This window comes from Vulpes lagopus, chromosome 3 (genome assembly GCF_018345385.1).
Source record: "Vulpes lagopus strain Blue_001 chromosome 3, ASM1834538v1, whole genome shotgun sequence".
In the NCBI taxonomy this organism is placed as follows: Eukaryota; Metazoa; Chordata; class Mammalia; order Carnivora; family Canidae; genus Vulpes; species Vulpes lagopus.
Window position 1 is genome coordinate 86,179,150 of NC_054826.1, and position 20,089 is coordinate 86,199,238.

A 20,089-nucleotide genomic window follows, 5' to 3' on the forward strand; every position below is an offset into this window, starting at 1 on the left:
GGCAGCACTAAACTGCTGAGCCACCAGGGCTGCCCCCTATGTGTTTTAGATATTAACTCCTTATCAGATACATATTTGCAAACTTTTTTTTACCATTCTGTAGGTTATTTTTCACTTTTTTTTTGTGGTTTCTTTTGGTCTTTATGGAAGCTGTTTAGTTCGATGTAGTCTCATATGTTTTTATTTTGCTATTGTTGCTTATGCTTTAGGTGTCATATCCAAAAAATCAATACCAAGACCCATATCAAGCAGTTTTGTTGTTAGGTTTTTTTCTAGATGTTTCATGATTTCAGTTTGTACATTTAAGTCTTTCATCCATTTATAGTTGATTTTTATGAGTGGTAAAGATACGGTTCCAGTTTCATTCATCTAAATGTGAATATCCAAAGATTGCAGCACCATTTATTGAAGACCATCTTTTCTCCATTGGATATTCTTGACTCCCTTGTCAACTATTAGTAGACTGTGTTTTCTTGGGTTTATTTCTGGGCTCTCAATTCTTTTCCATTTGTCTATTTGTCAATTTTTATGCTAGTACCATGCTGTTTTGATGACTATAGCTTTAACGGCTTAGCTTGAAATCAGAAAGTGTGATACTTCTTGTTTTCTTCTTCTTTCTCAGGATTTCTTTGGCAATTAGGGAGATTTTGTGATTTCCTATAAATTTTAGGAAGGCATTTTTCTACTTCCGCACAAAATGCCATTGGAATCTTGATAGAGATTGCATTGAATCTATAGATAGCTTTTGATAATATTACCATTTTAACAATATTAATTCCTCCAAAGCCATTAATAGAGAATGCCTTTCCAGGTATTTGTGTCCTCTTCTTTTCTTTTCAGCAATCTCCCATGATTTTTAGAATAGAGAGATTTCTCAGTTAAACTTATTCCTAAGTATTTTTGTTCTTCGGCTATTGTAAATGAGATCAATTTCTTTATTTCTTTTTCAGAAATTTCATTTTCATAGAAACACTGTATACTGTTGTATGTTAGTTTTGTGTCTTGCAACTTTATTGAATTCATTGATTAGGTTTACCAGTTTTTGGTTGAGCCTTTAGAATTTTCTACAAATAAAATCATGTTCTCTGCAAACAGACCATTTTACTTTTCCTACTCAACTCACGTACCTTTTATTTCTTTTTTTTCTATTTTCTTCTTTTTCAGATAATTTATTTTTGAGAATAATCACCATTAGTATCTAGAGACATTGATATAGCTGGTACGATAAGTACACACACACACACACACACACAAACACACGCACACATACCATCCTAAGGAACCAGATGAAAGCCTACAAATTAGTCAAATATCTGAATGTATACCAAGGTCTTGCATCTTTTTTTTTTTAAGATTAATTGATTGATTGATTGATTGATTGATTTTTGTATTTTTAATGGAGTTCAATTTGCCAACATATAGCATATCACCCAGTGCTCATTCCATCAAGCGCCCCCTCAGTGCTTGTCACCCAGTCACCCCAACCCCCCCACCCAACTCCCTTTCCACCACTCTTTGTTTGTTTCCCAGAGTTAGGTGTCTCTCATGTTCTGTCACCCTCACTGATATTTCCCACTCATTTTCTCTCCTTTCCCCTTTCTTCCCTTTCACTATTTTTTATATTCCCCAAATGAATGAGACCATACAATGTTTGTCCTTCTCCGATTGACTTACTTCACTCAGCATAATACCCTCCAGTTCCATCCACGTTGAAGCAAATGGTGGGTATTTGTCGTTTCTAATGGCTGAGGAATATTCCATTGTATACATAGACCACATATTCTTTATCCATTCCTCTTTCAATGGACACTGAGGCTCCTTCCACAGTTTGGCTATTACGGACATTGCTGCTAGAAACATTGGGGTGCAGGTGTCCTGCCACTTCACTGCTTCTGTATCTTTGGAGTAAATCCCCAGCAGTGCAATTGCTGGGTCGCAGAGCAGTTCTATTTTTATCTCTTTGAGGAACCTCCACACAGTTTTCCAGAGTGGCTGCACCAGTTCACATTCCCAACAACAGTGCAAAGGGTTCCCCTTTCTCCACATCCTCTCCAACATTTGTTGTTTCCTGTCTTGTTGATTTTCACAATTCTCACTGGTGTGAGGTGGTATCTCATTGTGGTTTTGATTTGTACTTCCCTGATGGCAAGTGATGCAGAGCATTTTCTCATGTGCTTGTTGGCCATGGTGTATGTCTTCCTGTGTGAAATTTCTGTTTATGTCTTTTGCCCATTTCAGGATTGGATTGTTTTCTTTAGTGTTGAGTTTAATAAGTTCTTTATAGATTTTGGCTACTAGCCCTTTATCTGATATATCATTTGCAAATATCTTCTCCCATTCTATAGGTTGTCTTTTAGTTTTGTTGACTGTTTCTTTTGCTGTGCAGAAGCTTTTCTCTTGATGAAGTCCCAATAATTCATTTTTGCTTTTGTTTTCCTTTCCTTCATAGATATATGTTCCAAGAAGTTGCTGTGGCCAAGTTTAAAAAGGGTGTTGCTGTGTTATCCTCTAGGATTTTGATGGAATCTTGTCTCACATTTAGATCTTTCATCCATTTTGAGTTTATCTGTGTGTATGTGTAAGAGAATGGTCTAGTTTCATTCTTCTGCATGTGGCTGTCCAACTTTCCCAGCACCATTTATTGAAGAGACTATCTTTTTTTTCCAGTGGATAGTATCTCCTGCTTTGTCAAATATTAGTTGACCATATTGTTGAGGGCCCATTTCTGGGTTCTTTATTCTGTTCCATTGAGCTGTGTGTCTGTTTTTGTGCCAGTACCACACTGTCTTGATGACCACAGCTTTGTAGTACAACTTGAAATCTGACATTGTGATGCCCCCAGCTATGGTTTTCTTTTTCAATATTCCCCTGGCTTTTTGGGGTCTTTTGTGATTCCACACAAATCTTAAGATGGTTTGTTCCAACTCTCTGAAGAAAGTCCATGGTATTTTGATAGGGATTGCATTGAATGTGTAAATTGCCCTGGGTAGCATGGACATTTTTGCAATATTAATTCTGCCAATCCATGAGCATGGAGTATTTTTCCGTGTTTGTGTCTTCAATTTCTTTCAGAAGTGTTCTTTAGTTTTTAGGGTATAGATCCTTTATCTCTTTGGTTAGGTTTATTCCTAGGTATCTTATGCTTTTGGGTGCAATTGTAAATGAGATTGACTCCTTAATTTCTGTTTTTTCAGTCTCATTGTTAGTGTATAGAAATGCCACTGACTTCTGGGCATTGATTTTGAATCCTGCCACATTGTCAAATTGCTGTATGAGTTCTAGCAGTCTTGGGGTGGAGTCTTTTGGGTTTTCTATGTACAGTATCATGTCATCTGCAAAGAGGGAGAGTTTGACTTTTCTTTGTCAATTTGAATGCCTTGATTTCTTTTTGTTGCCTGATTGCTGAGGCTAGGACTTCTAGTACTATGTTGAATAGCAGTGGTGAGAGTGGACATCCCTGTCTTGTTCCTGATCTTAGGGGAAAGGCTCTCAGTTTCTCCCCATTGAGAATGATATTCACTGTTAGCTTTCCGTAGATGGCTTTTAAGATGTTCCCTCTATCCCTACACTCTGAAGAGTTTAACCAGGAATGGATGCTGTATTTTGTCAAATGCTTTCTCTGCATCTATTGAGAGGATCGTATGGTTCTTGTTTTTTTTTTCTCTTGTTGATATGATCTATCACGTTGATTGCTTTACAAGTGTTGAACCAGCCTTGCATCTCAGGGATAAATCCTACTTGGTTATGGTGAATAATCTTAATGTACTGTTGAATCCTATTAGCTAGTATCTTGTTGAGAATTTTTGCATCTGTGTTCATCAGGGATATTGGTCTATAGTTCTCCTTTTTGGTGAGGTCTTTTCTGGGTTGGAATTATGGTGATGCTGGCCTCATAAAATGAGTTTGGAAGTATTCCATCTCTTTCTATCCTTCGGAACAGCTTTAATAGAATAGTATTGTTTCTTCTTTAAACATTTGATAGAATTCCCATGGGAAGCCATCTGGCCCTGGTCTTTTGTGTCTTGGGAGGTTTTTGATGACTGCTTCAATTTCCTCTCTGCTTATGGGCCTGTTCAGGTTTTATATTTTTTCCTGTTCCATTTTTGGTAGTTTGTGGTTTTCCAGAAATGCATCCATTTCTTCTAGATTGCTTAATTTATTGGTGTATAGCTGCTCATAATATGTTTTTAAAATCATTTGTATTTCCCTGGTATTGATTGTGATCTCCCCTTTTTCATTCGTGATTTTATTAATTAGTCTTTTCTCTTTTGTTTTTAATAAGGCCAGCTGATGGTTTATCTACCTTATGAACTCTTTCAAAGAACCAACTCCTGGTTTTGTTGATCTGTACTACAGTTCTTCTGGTCTCATTTTCATTGAGTTCTGCTTGAATTTTTATGAAAACCTTTCTTTTGCTTCATGTAGGTTTTATTTGCTGTTCTTTCTCCAGTTCCTTTAGGTGCAAGGTCAGCTTTTGTATTTGAGTTTTTTCCAATTTTTTGAGGGATGCCTGTATTGTGATGTATTTCCCTGTTAGGACTGCATTTGCTATATCCCAAAGATTTTGAAGGGTTGTATCTTCATTCTCATTAGTTTCCATGCATATTTTTAATTCTTCTCTACTTTCCTGGTTGACCCTTTCATCTTTTAGCAGGATACTCTTTGACATCCACGTGTTTGAGTTTCTTCCAAATTTCTTCTTGTGATTAAGTTCAGGTTTCAAAGCATTATGGTCTGAAAATATGCAGGGACAATTCCAATCTTTTGGTATTGGTTGAGACCTGATTTGTGACCCAGTATGTGGTCTCTTCTGGAGAAAGTTCCATGTGCACTTGAGAAGAATGTGTATTCAGTTGAGTTTGGATGTAAAGTTCTGTAGATATCTGTGAAATCCATCTGGTCTAGTGTATCATTTAAAGCTCTTGTTTCTTTGGAGATGTTGTGCTTAGAATATCTATCATTTGCCCAAAGTGCCATGTTGAAGTCTCCCAGTATTAGTGTATTATTATCTATGTCTTTACTTTGTTTATTAATTGATATAATTTGGCAGCTCCCACAGTAGGGGCATAAATATTCATGATCTTTAGTTCTTCTTGTTGGATAGATCCTTCAAGTATGATATAGTGTCCCTCTTCATCTCTTACTACAGTCTTTGGGATAAACTTTATCTGATATAAGGATTACTACCCGTGCTTTCTTTTGAGGACCATTTGAATAGTAAATGGTTCTCCAACCTTTCATTTTTCAGGCTGGAGGTGTCCTTAGTTCTAAAATGAGTCTCTTATAGACAGCAAATAAATGGGTCTTGCCCTTTTATCCAGTCTGAAACCCTGCGCCTTTTGATGAGATCATTAAGCCCATTCATGTTCAGAGTTACTATTGAAAGATATGAATTTAGTGTCATCATAATACCTATTCAGTCCCTGTTTTTTGGATTATTTCTTTGGGCTTCCTCTTTCTTTTACAGAGTCCCCCTTAATATTTCTTGCAGAGCTGGTTTGGTGGTCGCATATTCTTTCAGTTACTGCCTATCTTAGAAGCTCTTTATCTCTCCTTCTATTCTGAGCCTTGCGGGATAGAGTATTCTTGGCTGCATGTTCTCTCATTTAGGACCCTGAATATATCCTGCCAGCCCTTTCTGGCCTGCCAGGTCTCTATGGAGAGGTCTGCTGTTACCCTAATACTCCTCCCCATAAAAGTCAGGGATTTCTTGTCTCTTGCTGCTTTCAGGATCTTCTCCTTATCTTTGGAATTTGCAAGCTTCACTATTAGATGTTGAGGTGTTGAACGGTTTTTATTGATTTTAGAGGGGGGATCTCTCTATTTCCTGGATCTGAATGATGTTTCCTTTCCCAGATTAGGAATGTTTTCAGCTAGGATTTGTTCAAATACATATTCTGGCCCTCTGTCCTTTTCGGCGTCCTCGGGAACCCCAATTAAACGTAGGTTTTTCTTCCTCAGGCTGTCGTTTATTTCCTTTAATCTATCCTCATGGTCTTTTAATTATTTTTCTCTTTTTTCCTCAGTTTCCCTCTTTGCCATCAACTTGTCTTTATGTCACTCACTCGTTCTTCCACCTCGTTAACCCTCGTCGTTAGGACTTCTAGTTTGGATTGCATCTCATTCAATTGATTTTTAATTTCTGCCTGATTGGATCTAAATTCTGCAGTCATGAAGTCTCTTGAGTCCTTTATGCTTTTTTCTGGAGCCACCATTAGTTTTATTATAGTGCTTCTGAATTGGCTTTCTGACATTGAATTGTAATCCAAATTTTGTAACTTGTGAGAGAGACAATTGTTTCTGATTCTTTCTTTTGAGGTGAGGTTTTCCTTCTAGTCATTTTGGTCAGTGCAGAGTGGCCAAAAACAAGTTGTATTGGGAAAAGGAGAAAAAGAGAGGAGAGAAAGAAAGAAAAGAGAAAAAGAAAAAAGAAAAAAGGAAGAAAAAAATAAAAAAGAGAAGAAAAAGAGAAAGAAAAAAGGGGTGGGGGAAGCAAACAGAAATCAAAAATAAAAAAAAAAAAAAACCGAGGGAGGGGGGCATATCTTCTGATTCTGTATACTTTAAGTCCCTTGAACTGGTCCGTGTCGCTGGTCTTCTGGGGGAGGGGCCTGCTGTTCTGATTCTCTGGTGTTAGCCCTTGGGGGAGCTGCTCTGCCCCCTGCCTGGTGCAGGGCTCGGTGGGGGTTGTTCACCCCGTGAGGCCCCGGGAGGAAGCCCCAGTGGCGGGGCCAGCTCTGCAGCCCTGGAGTCAGCCCCCGCAGTAGCTCCGGGGCTCTCCGTCTGCAGGGCCTGGGGGCTCCCGGGCGGGGCCGCTGATCTGCTCAGTTCCAGGCAGGAGCGTCCTCGCTGTCCTGGGCCCTCCCGGCCTCTGCCTGTCCCGGGGGAGGCCGGATCCTGGGCTGTGTCCCGGCGCCCTGTGCTCCGGAGCCTGCGCTGTTGGATTCGCGCTCCCGCCCCGCAGCCCCCTCCGCGGAGCCGCCGCCCGAGCCCCTCCGAGGTGCTCCGGGTCCCGCCGTGCGCGCTGCAGCCCTTAGGGAGCTCGGCGCATCTCCCGGGGCGCAGGTGCCTGTTAGTGTCCCAGGGAGCCCGAGGGCATCCCCGCCCTCCTGGGTCCTGCTCTAACTCCCTGCGGGCGCCTTTCCGCGGGGAAGGTTGGTGCAGCTCCTGCTCCTCCGGGACGGGGCTCTCCTGTCCTGGGGACACTCGCCCCAGCCTCAGCGCGGCTCCTCGCGGGGCCCCTCCCCCTTGGAGGCCTTTTGTTTCTTTATTTCTTTTTCCCCATCTTCCTACCTTGATAGACGCGCGAACTCTTCTCACTGTAGGGTTCCAGCTGGTCTCTCTTTAAATCTCAGGCTGAATTCGTAGATTTTCAGGATGATTGGATGGTTATCTCGGTAATTTGGCGGGGTCAGGTGACTTGGGGACCCTACTCTTCCGCCGTCTTTCCCCTCCTGTGTGGTTCTTTTAAGCAGTGATATGGACAAAGTGTTCCAGTGAAAGAAAATGAATTAGTCATTTCTTAAGTGATGTATAGGCCAGTTGCATTATTTTTATTTTATTTTAATGAAGAGAGTAGAAGCATCACCTTGGATATTAATTTAGCTTATGAATAAGAGACACTAAACAAATGCCAGAAAGTTATTTTTTTTTATATTTCTAGACCTTTATTTCTCTGTGAAAAGGGAAAACAGGAATAAAATAAAACTGGCACAGTTGACACACACATACACATAGAGTATTCTCAGAAATACTGAGGGGGGAGGGAGAGAGGGAAGGGAGAAAGGAGGTGGAGAAGTAGATGCGGTACAGGTCCCCATTACAGCAGCAGGAGCCTGTGACCTGGGATGCTCACATCTCTCCCCTGCGGGCAGAAGTGGCCCCTTCCTCCCAGGGTCACTGCCATGTCCCACCTTGTGCTCCCCAAGCCTGTTAAGGAGGTGGACAGTGAGCAGTCCGATTCCCAGGCTGGGGAGAGGAAGAACCGCGCTGAGGGAAGGTGCCTGGGGTCAGACCATGCATGGGGAGTGTCAGCCGAAGGTCCCCCACAATCTCCCGGAGGAAGGGACTTGAAGGGGAGAGAGGGTGGACACCAGAGGCCGACGTTGGCTCCTCTTCCTGCATCAGGCGAGAGAAAGAACAATCAGAGCCTCCTGAGCAAAGTACTTGACATCCACATCCTGGTCCTGGGTTAGCTTCTCTAGGATGGGATTTACCTCGCTCTGCAATGTCCTTGTTGTCGAGGATAGGTCCTATCTTCTGTTGGGACTTGGCCACATTGAACCAGACATTGGCGACAGGGTCCCCAACCATACGCAGGACTGTAGGCAGCATGTGCCTGGTGGTGATGTCCTGCCCACAGACCTCAGATATAACATTGATGCAGAAGAGCGTAGTCATGAAGGGCAGGTAGTTGGTGTCCCCGGACATGGCCAAGACCTTAGGGATGATAGTGATATGGGCCCACTCCTTCCTTTATCTACTATAAATAAAGATGTACTCTAAAATGGTGGGATTATTGCTTCAGACATAAAGCATTCCCTGGTTTAGGATACCTAATTATGCCTACTCTCTCTTCTCTGAATTTATTAAAATGCCACTGTGAGTTTTAGAGGCAAATGAGGAAGCTAAAGGAGGCTTTTTTTCCAGGGTAAAACTGTAAATCTAGGCATATAGCACCTAAAGTCAGGGATACCTGATGGTCAGCCTAAGGGTTAGACCAATAACAGATTTGCTCTTGACTCCTAGGAGCATCTTTTTGCTGTCTGCTCAGTTTTATATTTTGTCTTGGCCACTAATAGCCCTGGGATCATAAGAACAAGGGAGAAAGATAAAGGAGAAGAAGAGGCCAGTGAGTGCATTTTACCTGAGTGCTAGTGAACAGAAGTGCTTAACTCAATGTTGTTGAATATTTTGGACATGGCAGCATTGCTTTGAATAGGATAAGTTGCAAAACCAGAACACTATTTCTCCTAAATGTATTTTTTTCTGATACATTTTTCTTTTCTTCTTTCTCTTTGCTTTTCTCATGCTAGGAATTGAGCTTGATGAAGATGGGTCTTTGGATGGAAACAGTGACTTAACAATTAGAGGACGCCTGCTGTCCCTGGTAGAAAAGGTGACATACCTGAAGAAGAAACAAGCTGAAAAACCAATTGAGAGTGACTCCAAGAAGTCCTGTAAGTAATATGGAAGGGCACTGGCAAAGTGACTCTCCTGATATTTATTTATCCTTTGAACTAACATGATACTAGATGAGCCGGAGAGAAAATTGAGTTCAAAGCTTCTAAGAATCAAATTCTTAAGTAGATGTCTGTGGTTGCCAGAAGTAGACAGCAGCATCAAATTATATTTGTAGGAATCGATTGAAAAGTAGCAGTATCATAAGGGTGAATGGGCTCCCGAGAGGGTTACAAATTTAGGTATTTGATCAGACTATCAAGAGAAAATACAAAGGGAGTAGTTAGCTTTCCTAGCTAAATATTATGCTATTGGATTTCAAATATTCTTATACCAAGTTAAACTTTTTCTTAAAGTTTGAATAGATAGTATCTTTAACCATATTTTGGTTCTGAAATATTTTCTAAACTGCTATGCATTTCTGGTTCATTTTTATCCTATTTAACTGAAGAGTTAACAGCTAATACGCTGAAAATAAGCATACTGGGGCACTGAGTCTCAGACATGTCACTCATCCAGAAGGGGTTCAAGTAGTAGGTTGGTGAGATCTATCTTAATACCTCATATCTCAGTCCCCATTCATTCTATGATGCAGCACTTGTTTATGAACAATTTTTACTGAAAGAAGAAAAATTCATGAAAATTTTTAGGGGTTTTATTTGATGCTAACTTAAATGGAAAACATTTATCCATACAATTACTTCTGAATTTATTCTTCAGTATCACAACCAAATTTATTTGAATCATATCTTCAAAATGAGGGTTCAGGGTTTCTTCTTCTTATTTTTTTAGTAAATTTATTATTATTTTTTTTGGTGTTCAATTTGCCAACATATAGAATAACGCCCAGTGCTCATCCCATCAAGTGCCCCCCTCAGTGCCTGTCATCCAGTCACCCTCACCCCCCGCCCACCTCCCCTTCCACCACCCCTAGTTCGTTTCCCAGAGTTAGGAGTCTCTCGTGTTTTCAGGGTTTCTTATGAGCCACTTTTTTTTATTATCAGGTTTATTATTTTGACCTATTAAAAATGTCAACATGGTTTTGAAGCATGTGGAAGGAAGTATACTGGTATTTTATCTGCATTTTGGATTTGGTTCAAATTAGTAGTTTTTGTTAGTCCTTTAATAATGTATAGATTAAAACAGGTAAAACAGCTTCTTTTGAAAATATGCCAGTGTATCACTGATAGGAATTAGTACCTCATTATGTATGAATTGATCACATCAACCCCACTTAGCTTTGATAATTTTGCTATTTATTTTAGGAAAGCTAAAATATGTGTACTACACTGCATGTCACATTGCAAGTGATCTTTTATGTATAGAATATTTTTTCATTTAATACAGCTTTACAATCAAATCATTTTAAGTGACAATTAAGGATCCAAATTATAATAAAAATACAATTATATGGGGTCACTATTGCAAATGGCTCAAATGAGGAGACAGAAAAATAGATAATTCCTTGGATGCCCGTGACTGACTTTATAAGGATATATAATGTCAGATCTTCTGGGATGAAAATAATGAAACAAAGAAAATAAAAGTAAAAGTAATAGGACAACTAATGATTGCCCTATGGATTGCCAACAGTAGTTTTGAAAAAGTAGCTGTAATTCTGAACAGCTTAAATTCTTTAATTATAAGAATAGTTTTTAAGGGAAAGCTAGTGTATTTTTATCCTTGCATGTTTATAACTCCTTTTTATTGACATGTATATAAAATGTTGAAAGTTTATTTTCCTAATAGAATATTCCTACCCTTTTTCATTTTGGTACAAATATAGATATTAGTATGAGGGACTATGAGAGGTACAGTTGAAATGCCCAACTAAGTTGTCTTCTTGTATTATTTTCCTTTTTAAAAAAACATCCATAATGACTTTGCAGCCACTCTTCAACAGTTGATTTCTGAGACCATGGTCCGATGGGCACAAGAGTCTGTCATTGAAGACCCTGACTTGGTGAGGGCCATGTTTGTGTTGCTCCATCGACAGTATGATGGCATTGGGGGTCTGGTCCGGGCTCTGCCAAAGACCTACACTATAAATGGTGTCTCCGTGGAGGATACCATCAACCTGCTGGCATCTCTTGGTCAGATTCGTTCTCTGCTGAGTGTAAGAATGGGCAAAGAAGAAGAGAAGCTTATGATTCGTGGATTAGGGTAATTTATTTAACTATTACAACCTCTGTCTTATAAATGTCTTCTTCCTACTTGTTTATCCCAGTAGCTGCACAGTTGGGGTATTAACTCAAATACATATTTAGATTACAGGCATGCCTTATTTTATTGTGCCTTGCTGTACTGCACTTTGCTGATAGTAAGTTATTACAAATTGAAGGTTTGTGGCTACCTTGCAAGCCTGTCAACACCATTTTTAATGGCATTTGCTCACTTTGTATCTCTATGTGTCACATTGTGACAATTCTCATAATATTCCCAGATTTTTATTATTATCATAATTGTTATGGGGACCTGTGCTCAGTAGTTACAACTCACTGAAAGTTCGGGAGACTGTTAGCATTCTTAGCAACAAAGTATTTTTTAATTAAGGTATGTACATTTCATGAAACATGATACCATTACATTCTTTTTTTTTTATTAAAGATTTTATTTATTTATTCATGAGAGACACAGAGAGAAAGGCAGAGGCATAGGCAGAAGGAGAAACCAGAAGGAGAAACAGGCTCCCTGCAGAGAGCCGGATATAAGACTCAATCCCAGGATCCTGGGATCACGACCTGAGCTGAAGGCAGATGCTGAACCACTGAGCCACCCAGGCATCCTGCTACTATTATATTCTTAATAGACTACTATTTCCCAGTGATAGGCACTGGAAAACCAAAAAATTTACTTGATTTTATTTATTGCAATGTTGGTTTTATTGCTGTGAGCTGGAGCCAAATCAGCCATATTTGTGAGGGATTCCTATATATGGTTATTAAATGAGATTATTGCTTTTCTAGACATTTTGTTTTTAAGCTAAATAGGAAAGTTGCTCATCAGCAAAACATGACTAATTTTTCAACTAGATGCTGAGGTGGCTGATATGCAGCACATACCTTAGAGGCTTTTTAAATTAATTTTTCAGTAATGTACAATCATACATAGAAATACAGGTTAATAAAAACATATTAAAATCCACAGAGAAACAAACACTTGTCAGCAGGAAATAATAAGGAATTTTGTCTGTATCTACTGAGCCTTGTAAAAAGAATGGGGTAAACAACTCAATTCTTCTGATAGTTCAATATATATGGCATATCGAGTGTGCTTCATGTGAATTTGGGGATTAACTTTTATACCTCATGTGGTCATATAACAATTGGCCCTGGAGGTGTCCTTTCTCAACTCAAGTCACTGTGAAATTGTGCAGGAAAAAACTAAATACTGCCAATGGTTAGCTTACAATCAAAATTGCAAAGCACATAAGGAAATAATTCTCCATTAGCAAGGGTCTGCAGATACAATAAGAGTCGCGTCAGAATACCTGTGTCCAGAACTTCAGCTAATACAATTCCAGAAAGAACATAAAGTTACTATATTTAAAATGATTAAAAATACAAAGGAATAAATCAATTCTCCAAAATAAGACATGGGGAAAAGTCTACGAAGATTTGAAAAAGATCAAATAGAATTTCTAGAAATGAAAAAATATAATAAATAACATTAAAAACAGTGAATTAATTAAATTAGATAAGCTATAGCTGAAGAGAAAATTAATATATTGGATCATAGATCTGAGAAATTACTTAGTACTGTAACACTGAGAGGTAAAGATAAGGAAATTTGAAAGAGCAGTTACAAGATCTAAGGGATAGTATAGAAAGTCCAGAATATGGTAAACAGGATTTTGGGAAAAGATAGAATAGATGATCTAGAGAATGGGAATATATCAGAGCTGTTGGCTTGGATTTTTCAGAATTAGTGAAGAACATGAATTCACAGATGATCCTAAAGCACAGGTAGTTCCACTCCCCACCTAGATAGACTATAGTGAAACTGCAATAGAACCAGTGATAAAGACTATTTTAAAAGCAAATTGCAAGACACCTGGGTAGCTCAGTTGGTTAAATATTTGCCTTCGGCTCAGGTCATGATTTTTGGGTCCTGAGATTGGTCCCTAGTTGGGCTCCCTGCTCAATGGGGAGCCTGCTTCTCCCTCTCTCTCTGCCCCTCCTCCTCCCACTTGCTCTCTCTCAAATAAATAGATAAAATCTATTAATTATTAATCTATCTAATAATTAAAATAGTTAATTTTTTTAAAAAGCAAGTTGAAAGAAAAGCCAGAATACTTGCAAAAAAACCCCCAACAGTATTTGCAGTTCTCAGTAGCAAAACTAGAGATCATTACTCAATGGAATACCACATTCACAAATTCTGATAGAAGTAGCCATCAGTTTAGAATGCGTTACTCAACTGAGAATGGCACACCATGACCTTGTGCTTCATGTAGACTTGGAAATGAGAGTTTATAGCTCATACTTAAGAGGGCAAAACAAAGATATTTCAGAATATTTACTTAAAGTCTTTCATTGAAAAACCTAAAGGCTGTACATTAGAGAAAAGATCATGGAATTCAGGGAGAAAGAATGGGAAGCATACGTTTTAGTGTATCACTGGTACATATATGCATGAACCTAGGAAACATTCACGAGCTTGCATAACTTGGGAATATGAAAATAGAAGGATAATAGGAGTTTAAATTAAGCTTTTTGATGTCTGCAAGAAAAATACTGAAACATAAGGATTTAGAAATCTAATGTAGAATGTTGAAAAATGAGATAGAATACAAATATTCCACCAAAAAAGTTAATCTAGTTCCATAAAATTAAAGAAACAAAATAAAAAATATGTTTTTGTGGTATTAGAGATATTTCTCAAAGGACACACTTAGTAAGTGACAGTCTGCCTACCGAGAAGTAGAATTATAAATCAACTTAATTTACCTTCAACTGAGGGCAAACAAGATTTTTTTTCAATAAAATATTGTCCAAAAGTTGGGTCATACAAAAGGATTTGAAATAATGAAAGAGAAGATCCTGTGATTACAACTGTGGTTTGAAAATGGAAGGTCCTCCTACTAAATACATTGCTGTCTTATGTGAAGGAAAAGGAGACCTTTCTTTACTCCATTTGTTCTTGCCCAAAATAGCTCAGACCTATTTTAATCCTCGGTCCCTATGTCATTTATTTTTTGAATTGTGCTACCTAAAAACTCTTGTTAAAGCAAAACTAAACTCAATTAAAAGCAAAAAAAACTAAAACTAAAAAAAGAAGAAGAAGAAAATCATCAATAAGAATCATACTGTTTCACTGTCTTAATATACCTGGAGTAACTAGAGTCAGCCTATAACCAAATGAAGAGGTGAGTCAACTAAGGAGATAATATTTGCAGGGAATGTTTGTCTTCCTGCAAGCTGTGCATTATAATTTTCTTGTTAAAGCTGTGACAAGCAGTGTTTTGTGGAAAAAACTCTTGTACTGATTTGATTTATGCTCAAATAAAAATCAGCAGAATTCTTTATTTTTAATGACTACTAAATATTAATATTCTTAGTAATATGTTCATATATAAATATGCCTATAATATACATAACAACATGCAAACATATAATGAAATAATAATAATAATATGGAACATGTTAGATATCATCTGCTACTGGTTTTTCAAATCAAATGTCTATTTTAATTTGTCACATTTCTTGTGCCTGGGCTTGATGTGTCTTGAGTTTTTCTTTGAGACTATGTATCCTTTACAAGCAATTCTCTAGAATGATAACACAATGTAGTAAGAAATAACACCACTGTTATTAAACATACAAGCACTGAATGTAGTACTAGAAATAACCTACATAGGGATCCCTGGGTGGCACAGTGGTTTGGCGCCTGCCTTTGGCCCAGGGCGCGATCCTGGAGACCCGGGATCGAATCCCACGTCGGGCTCCCGGTGCATGGAGCCTGCTTCTCCCTCTGCCTGTGTCTCTGCCTCTCTCTCTCTCTCTGTGTGACTATCATAAATAAATAAAAATTTTAAAAAAATTAAAAAATTAAATAAAGAAATAACTTACATAAAAAGTAGATACCTGAATATCAGTAATTTATATAGGAATTATCATAGAAACATGGTATAACAGTGATTCATATTTCTATGCTAAAGAAGATTGAACAAATGTTTGGATATACATAAAATTAGGAAGGATAAGTGTCCAAAACTATATTTCATATAGATGAATTTTTATATATTTAGTACATTTCTTATAACAGAAAAGGATAACTTGTATACTATTTTTGAGAGGCTATCAGTAGTTTTTAAGGAAAACTCAGTTAATTGTGCTTATTAGGTTTTGCTACTATTAATTTTAATTATGGTTGGACTTAACTTTTCTGTTCATGCCAGTAATTATTTCCAAAAGATTTATCAGGATCTCAGATAAATATTCATTCAAATTTTTCTCCGACTTCTATGCTTCTCCACCCGCCCCCCTGCCCATACCTATATTGTCCTTTCTAGGGATATCATGAATAATAAAGTGTTTTACCAGCACCCTAATCTCATGAGGGCACTTGGGATGCATGAGACAGTGATGGAGGTCATGGTGAATGTCCTTGGCGGTGGAGAGTCCAAGGTAAAGGAAAACCTTCTATTATTAAACTGTCAAAGAATGGGACTCCTGGAGGAATACATGTACTGCTCATTTCTTAATCCTCCTTAGTATTATTAGGAGGACTGTATTTGAAAGAGCACCTTTTGCAAAAACCAAACCAAACCAAACAAAGCTAACTTTATAGACTGAGAATTGGAAAGTCCAAAACCTAAATATGTTCTTCAGACCCAGACATTGCCCTCAATTGAGATGGCAGTTCGGTTGGTTCCACTAAATTCCTGATCCAGGCCAAAATTTGAAGATGATGCTCTGGAGTATTTGTTGTAAGACTATAAAGTGAATTTTTTAAGTGATTCAAAGTTAAAGTTCTTCAAAATGAAGTGAATAGAGTAATATAACAATTTCATATGAATCCATATAATTTTGTGATCTATGATTTGCAAAAGGTATTTCACTATTTTTTGAAATTTTAAGATTATTTTTCAAAATATTGAAGAGCATATTTCTCATGTTCAGTCTACCAGTTGGACAGATATGTACAAAATACTCTGTTAAGGAGGGACTTGAAGGATCATCTGGGGCATAGTAAAACAAGATTAGATGCTCAAAGGAGGTGTATTTGATGGCATCTGGCATGCAGGCCTTCTGGTCAGGATGTCCTTATCATAGCATTAAGTCATGTACCAATCAGGGAAGGTGCGAATCCTGGAATCTTAAAAATAGCAACACTTATGATAGGAACACCCTAACGTGGTTCCAAGTAGTAAACTGGGTATTGTTCACAAAAGATCTCATTGAACTTTGCCTCTCTTACCTAAAGCAAGTATTTGTATCCATTTTATTCCAGTTTTACAGAACTGAATCAATTAGACTAAATACTCTCCCAGGGAAGCAAAGCTAATAGTGTTAGTTGGAAATCACAAATGAGTCTACCTTATTTCTAAATCAGGTTTAAGCTGCTTATAGATTTAAGGCTGTAGATTAGTTCTAGATCCCCGTTGATGGTAATGAGATTTCTAAATTAGTGCCAACTTGATTTTCAGTGGCTCAAGGACTAGGTGAGTTGAAATCTAGATATTTGAAGGTCTTTAGTATCTGAAACTTGACAGACAGGGGCCCACATGGATGGACAATGTGATTGGACCTCAACTTCTGAACTCAATTTTCTGAAGACCATTTGCTCTTTACGTAGGAAATCACTTTTCCTAAGATGGTGGCCAACTGTTGCCGTTTCCTCTGTTACTTCTGTCGTATAAGTAGGCAGAATCAAAAAGCTATGTTCGATCATCTCAGCTATTTATTGGAGAACAGCAGTGTTGGTCTTGGTAAGTAAATGTATGGCTTTTATTTAATCTTTAAGATAAAAGGGCATACTACATTTAAATATTAAACTTTAATGCAAACTAATTTTATATTCTTGCAGTTTGTGTTGTATTTAGAAAGGAAAGTTTTAAGGGACAGTGTATGTTTTTATATGGAATTTACAGTTGTAACACAATCCAGGTTGTGTCTCATTGTCCTTTGAATTAACAGCCTCACCAGCTATGAGAGGTTCGACACCGCTGGACGTAGCAGCTGCCTCAGTGATGGATAATAATGAGCTGGCCTTAGCTCTGCGTGAGCCAGATCTGGAAAAGGTAAGCAATATCCTTGTGCTTGTGTGAGTTATGCTTGTATATAGTTGTTTCTCAAGATTATTGAAGTATAACTATAACATTTATAATTTTATTGATGTAATTATGATGTATAGTATATTATTAACATGTTACATATATTACATAGAACGTATAATTGTAAATTACAAAGAGCAAGAAATTTGAGATCACATACATTTTTCTCTGGAAAGGGAATCAACTTTTCTATCTGTATTCTTGGGGGTTTTGGTCCTTTCATGATATTTGTTGTTACTTTTGCTTTAGTCATACAGTTGCAGTTTATTCAAAGGTGGTTTTAACATCTCAAAGCACATTTGGTGTCATGCAGACATAGATTCCAGTGCAAGGCATCACTGACATATCAAGACCCTGCCCTCTAACTGGCACTTGAGGAACAGACACATGTTTGCTGAAACATAGAACATTTCCCCTATGATGTTGTTATGATGGCATTCTAAGTCATCTTCCAGATCCTTCCCTGGCTCCCCTCTGAGCAGCCAGAAGGAACATCTTAAAAGAATCATATTAATCTTGTGTCCACTGCTCTTCCAGAGATTTCCCATTTCCCTTCCAGTAAAAGTGAAAGGCATTGCAGTAGATTTTACCCCATCTGATTTCACATATCCATCTCCTTTTCCGTAATTCTCCTGCTCTTGTCTATTTGTTCCAGCCACACTGGTCCGCACTTGCTATTCCGGGAACTTGCCAGGTGTGCTCCTGCCTTGGGGACTTTGTGCTTGCTGTTCTTTCCATCTGTAATATTCTTCTGCCAGATGTCTTCATGACTCTTTTCCTGACATCCTTCTAGTCATTGATCCAAGTCATCTTTTTGTGAGCTTTTACTGTCCATGTCCCGTAAAATTGAAGCCTTTTCTCTCTTTTCTTGTCTTCTTTGCTGCTTCATTTTCAACAGTAGAAAAGATACATTTGTATATTATAGACAGAAACACACATTTTCTTTTTTAAAGGATTTTATTTGTTTATTAATGAGAGACAGAGAGAAAGGGAGAGAGAGAGAGAGAGAGAGAGAGAGAGGCAGAGACACAGGCAGAGGGAGAAGCACGCTCCATGCTGGGAGCCCGACACAGTACTCGATTCCGGGTCTCTAGGATGAGGCCCTGGGCTGAAGGCGGTGCTAAACCACTGAGCCACCTGGACTGCCCGAAACACACATTTTCATATTGCTTACATTTCTGTAAGTATGGTTTAAATATTTATAATATGAATTATGTTTATATTTTAAAGCAAATATGTTTTACTAAAAGCTATATATTTGATTATTTTTAAAAATCAACTCCCCACCATCACATATGGCCAGGGTGTCCAGGGCATGTTTTTTTTCCCATTGTTTACTACTTTGTCCTACTCTTTGAAACAGCATTGGCTTTGGACAGATAATCAATGCACAACTGTTGAAGGCATGAAAAAGTGAACTCTTCCCTAAATCCTTCTGACTTCCTGGTCACAGATCACAAAGCTTTACATCTGACTAACCTCAGGACCATTTTATCTCATATATATTTTAAAATCTTTTTATCTACACACTGAAACACGGCTAATATTTAGAAAGTTGATGATGCCAAACATTTTGGTGGACATGGAGCAACTAAAACCCTCATCTTTTACTGATAAGATGAAAAATGGTGGAGTCAGTTTGCAAAAGCAGGTTGGCAGTTTCTTAAAAAATTAACTTAAATTCTTTTTATGGTGGAGGGAGAGAGAGGAGGGAGATGGAGGTGGGGGAGCGGTAGAGGGGAGAAGAGAGAGAGACTCTTAAGCAGATTCCATGCTCAGTGTGGAGCTTGATGCAGGGCTTGATCTCACAACCCTGAGATCACAACCTGAGCTGAGATCAAGAGTTGGATGCTTGACTCACTGAGCCATGGAAGTATCCCTAACTTAACAAATTCTTAACAAGTAAGTTCTTAACAAAATATAGACCTATCATAAACATATGCCTAGCCTTCCTGCTTGTAGGTACTCAATCGAAACTGGAGTGTGTGTCCACACAGACGTGTATGTGAATGTAGTTAATACCATTAATTCATCTTAGCCAAAAACTGAAGACCATTCAAACGTCTACCAACTGATGAATGAATAAGGAAATGTGGGCTATTTCCATGTGCTGTGGAATGCTGTTATTACGCAGTAAGAAGGAAAGAAGATTGACATGGGCTACAATTTATTTTTTTATTATTATTATTATTTTAGATTTTATTTATTTATGAGAGAGAGAGAGAGAGAGAGAGAGAGAGAGAGAGAGAGGCAGAGATACAGGCAGAGGGAGAAGCAGGCTCCATGCTAGGAGCCTGATGCAGGACTTGATCCCAGGACTTCAGGATCACACCCTGGGCCAAAGGCAGGTGCCAAACCGCTGAGCCACCCAGGGATCCCCTGGGCTACAATTTAAATGAATCTCAGAATCATTATTCTGAGTGAAAGAAGCCAGGCATGGAAAGATGCATATTGGATGATTGCATGTATAAATGTTCTAGAACACACAAGTGAATTTTTAGTGATACAATGCAGATTGTTAAGGTTTTCACATGTAGGGAGGGATGGATGGGGCCTGAAGAGTGATGGAAATGTTCTGCATCTTGATTATGCTGTGTTTTACAAAAGTATAAATCTCTCAAAGCTCACTGA

General features: G+C 38.3%; 1 protein-coding gene across 7 annotated transcripts in view; it reads left to right on the forward strand.

Moving 5' to 3' along the window:
- RYR2 (ryanodine receptor 2) overlaps positions 1-20,089 on the forward strand; it is a 726,974-nt gene that overhangs the window by 524,753 nt on the left and 182,132 nt on the right. For all 7 annotated transcript variants that reach the window (XM_041747478.1, XM_041747480.1, XM_041747481.1 and 4 more), the window contains 5 exons: positions 9,036-9,179; positions 11,070-11,343; positions 15,695-15,809; positions 16,981-17,113; positions 17,322-17,425. In XM_041747478.1, coding sequence (XP_041603412.1) covers positions 9,036-9,179; positions 11,070-11,343; positions 15,695-15,809; positions 16,981-17,113; positions 17,322-17,425 — 770 coding nt within the window. The remainder of the gene's footprint in view (positions 1-9,035; positions 9,180-11,069; positions 11,344-15,694; positions 15,810-16,980; positions 17,114-17,321; positions 17,426-20,089) is intronic.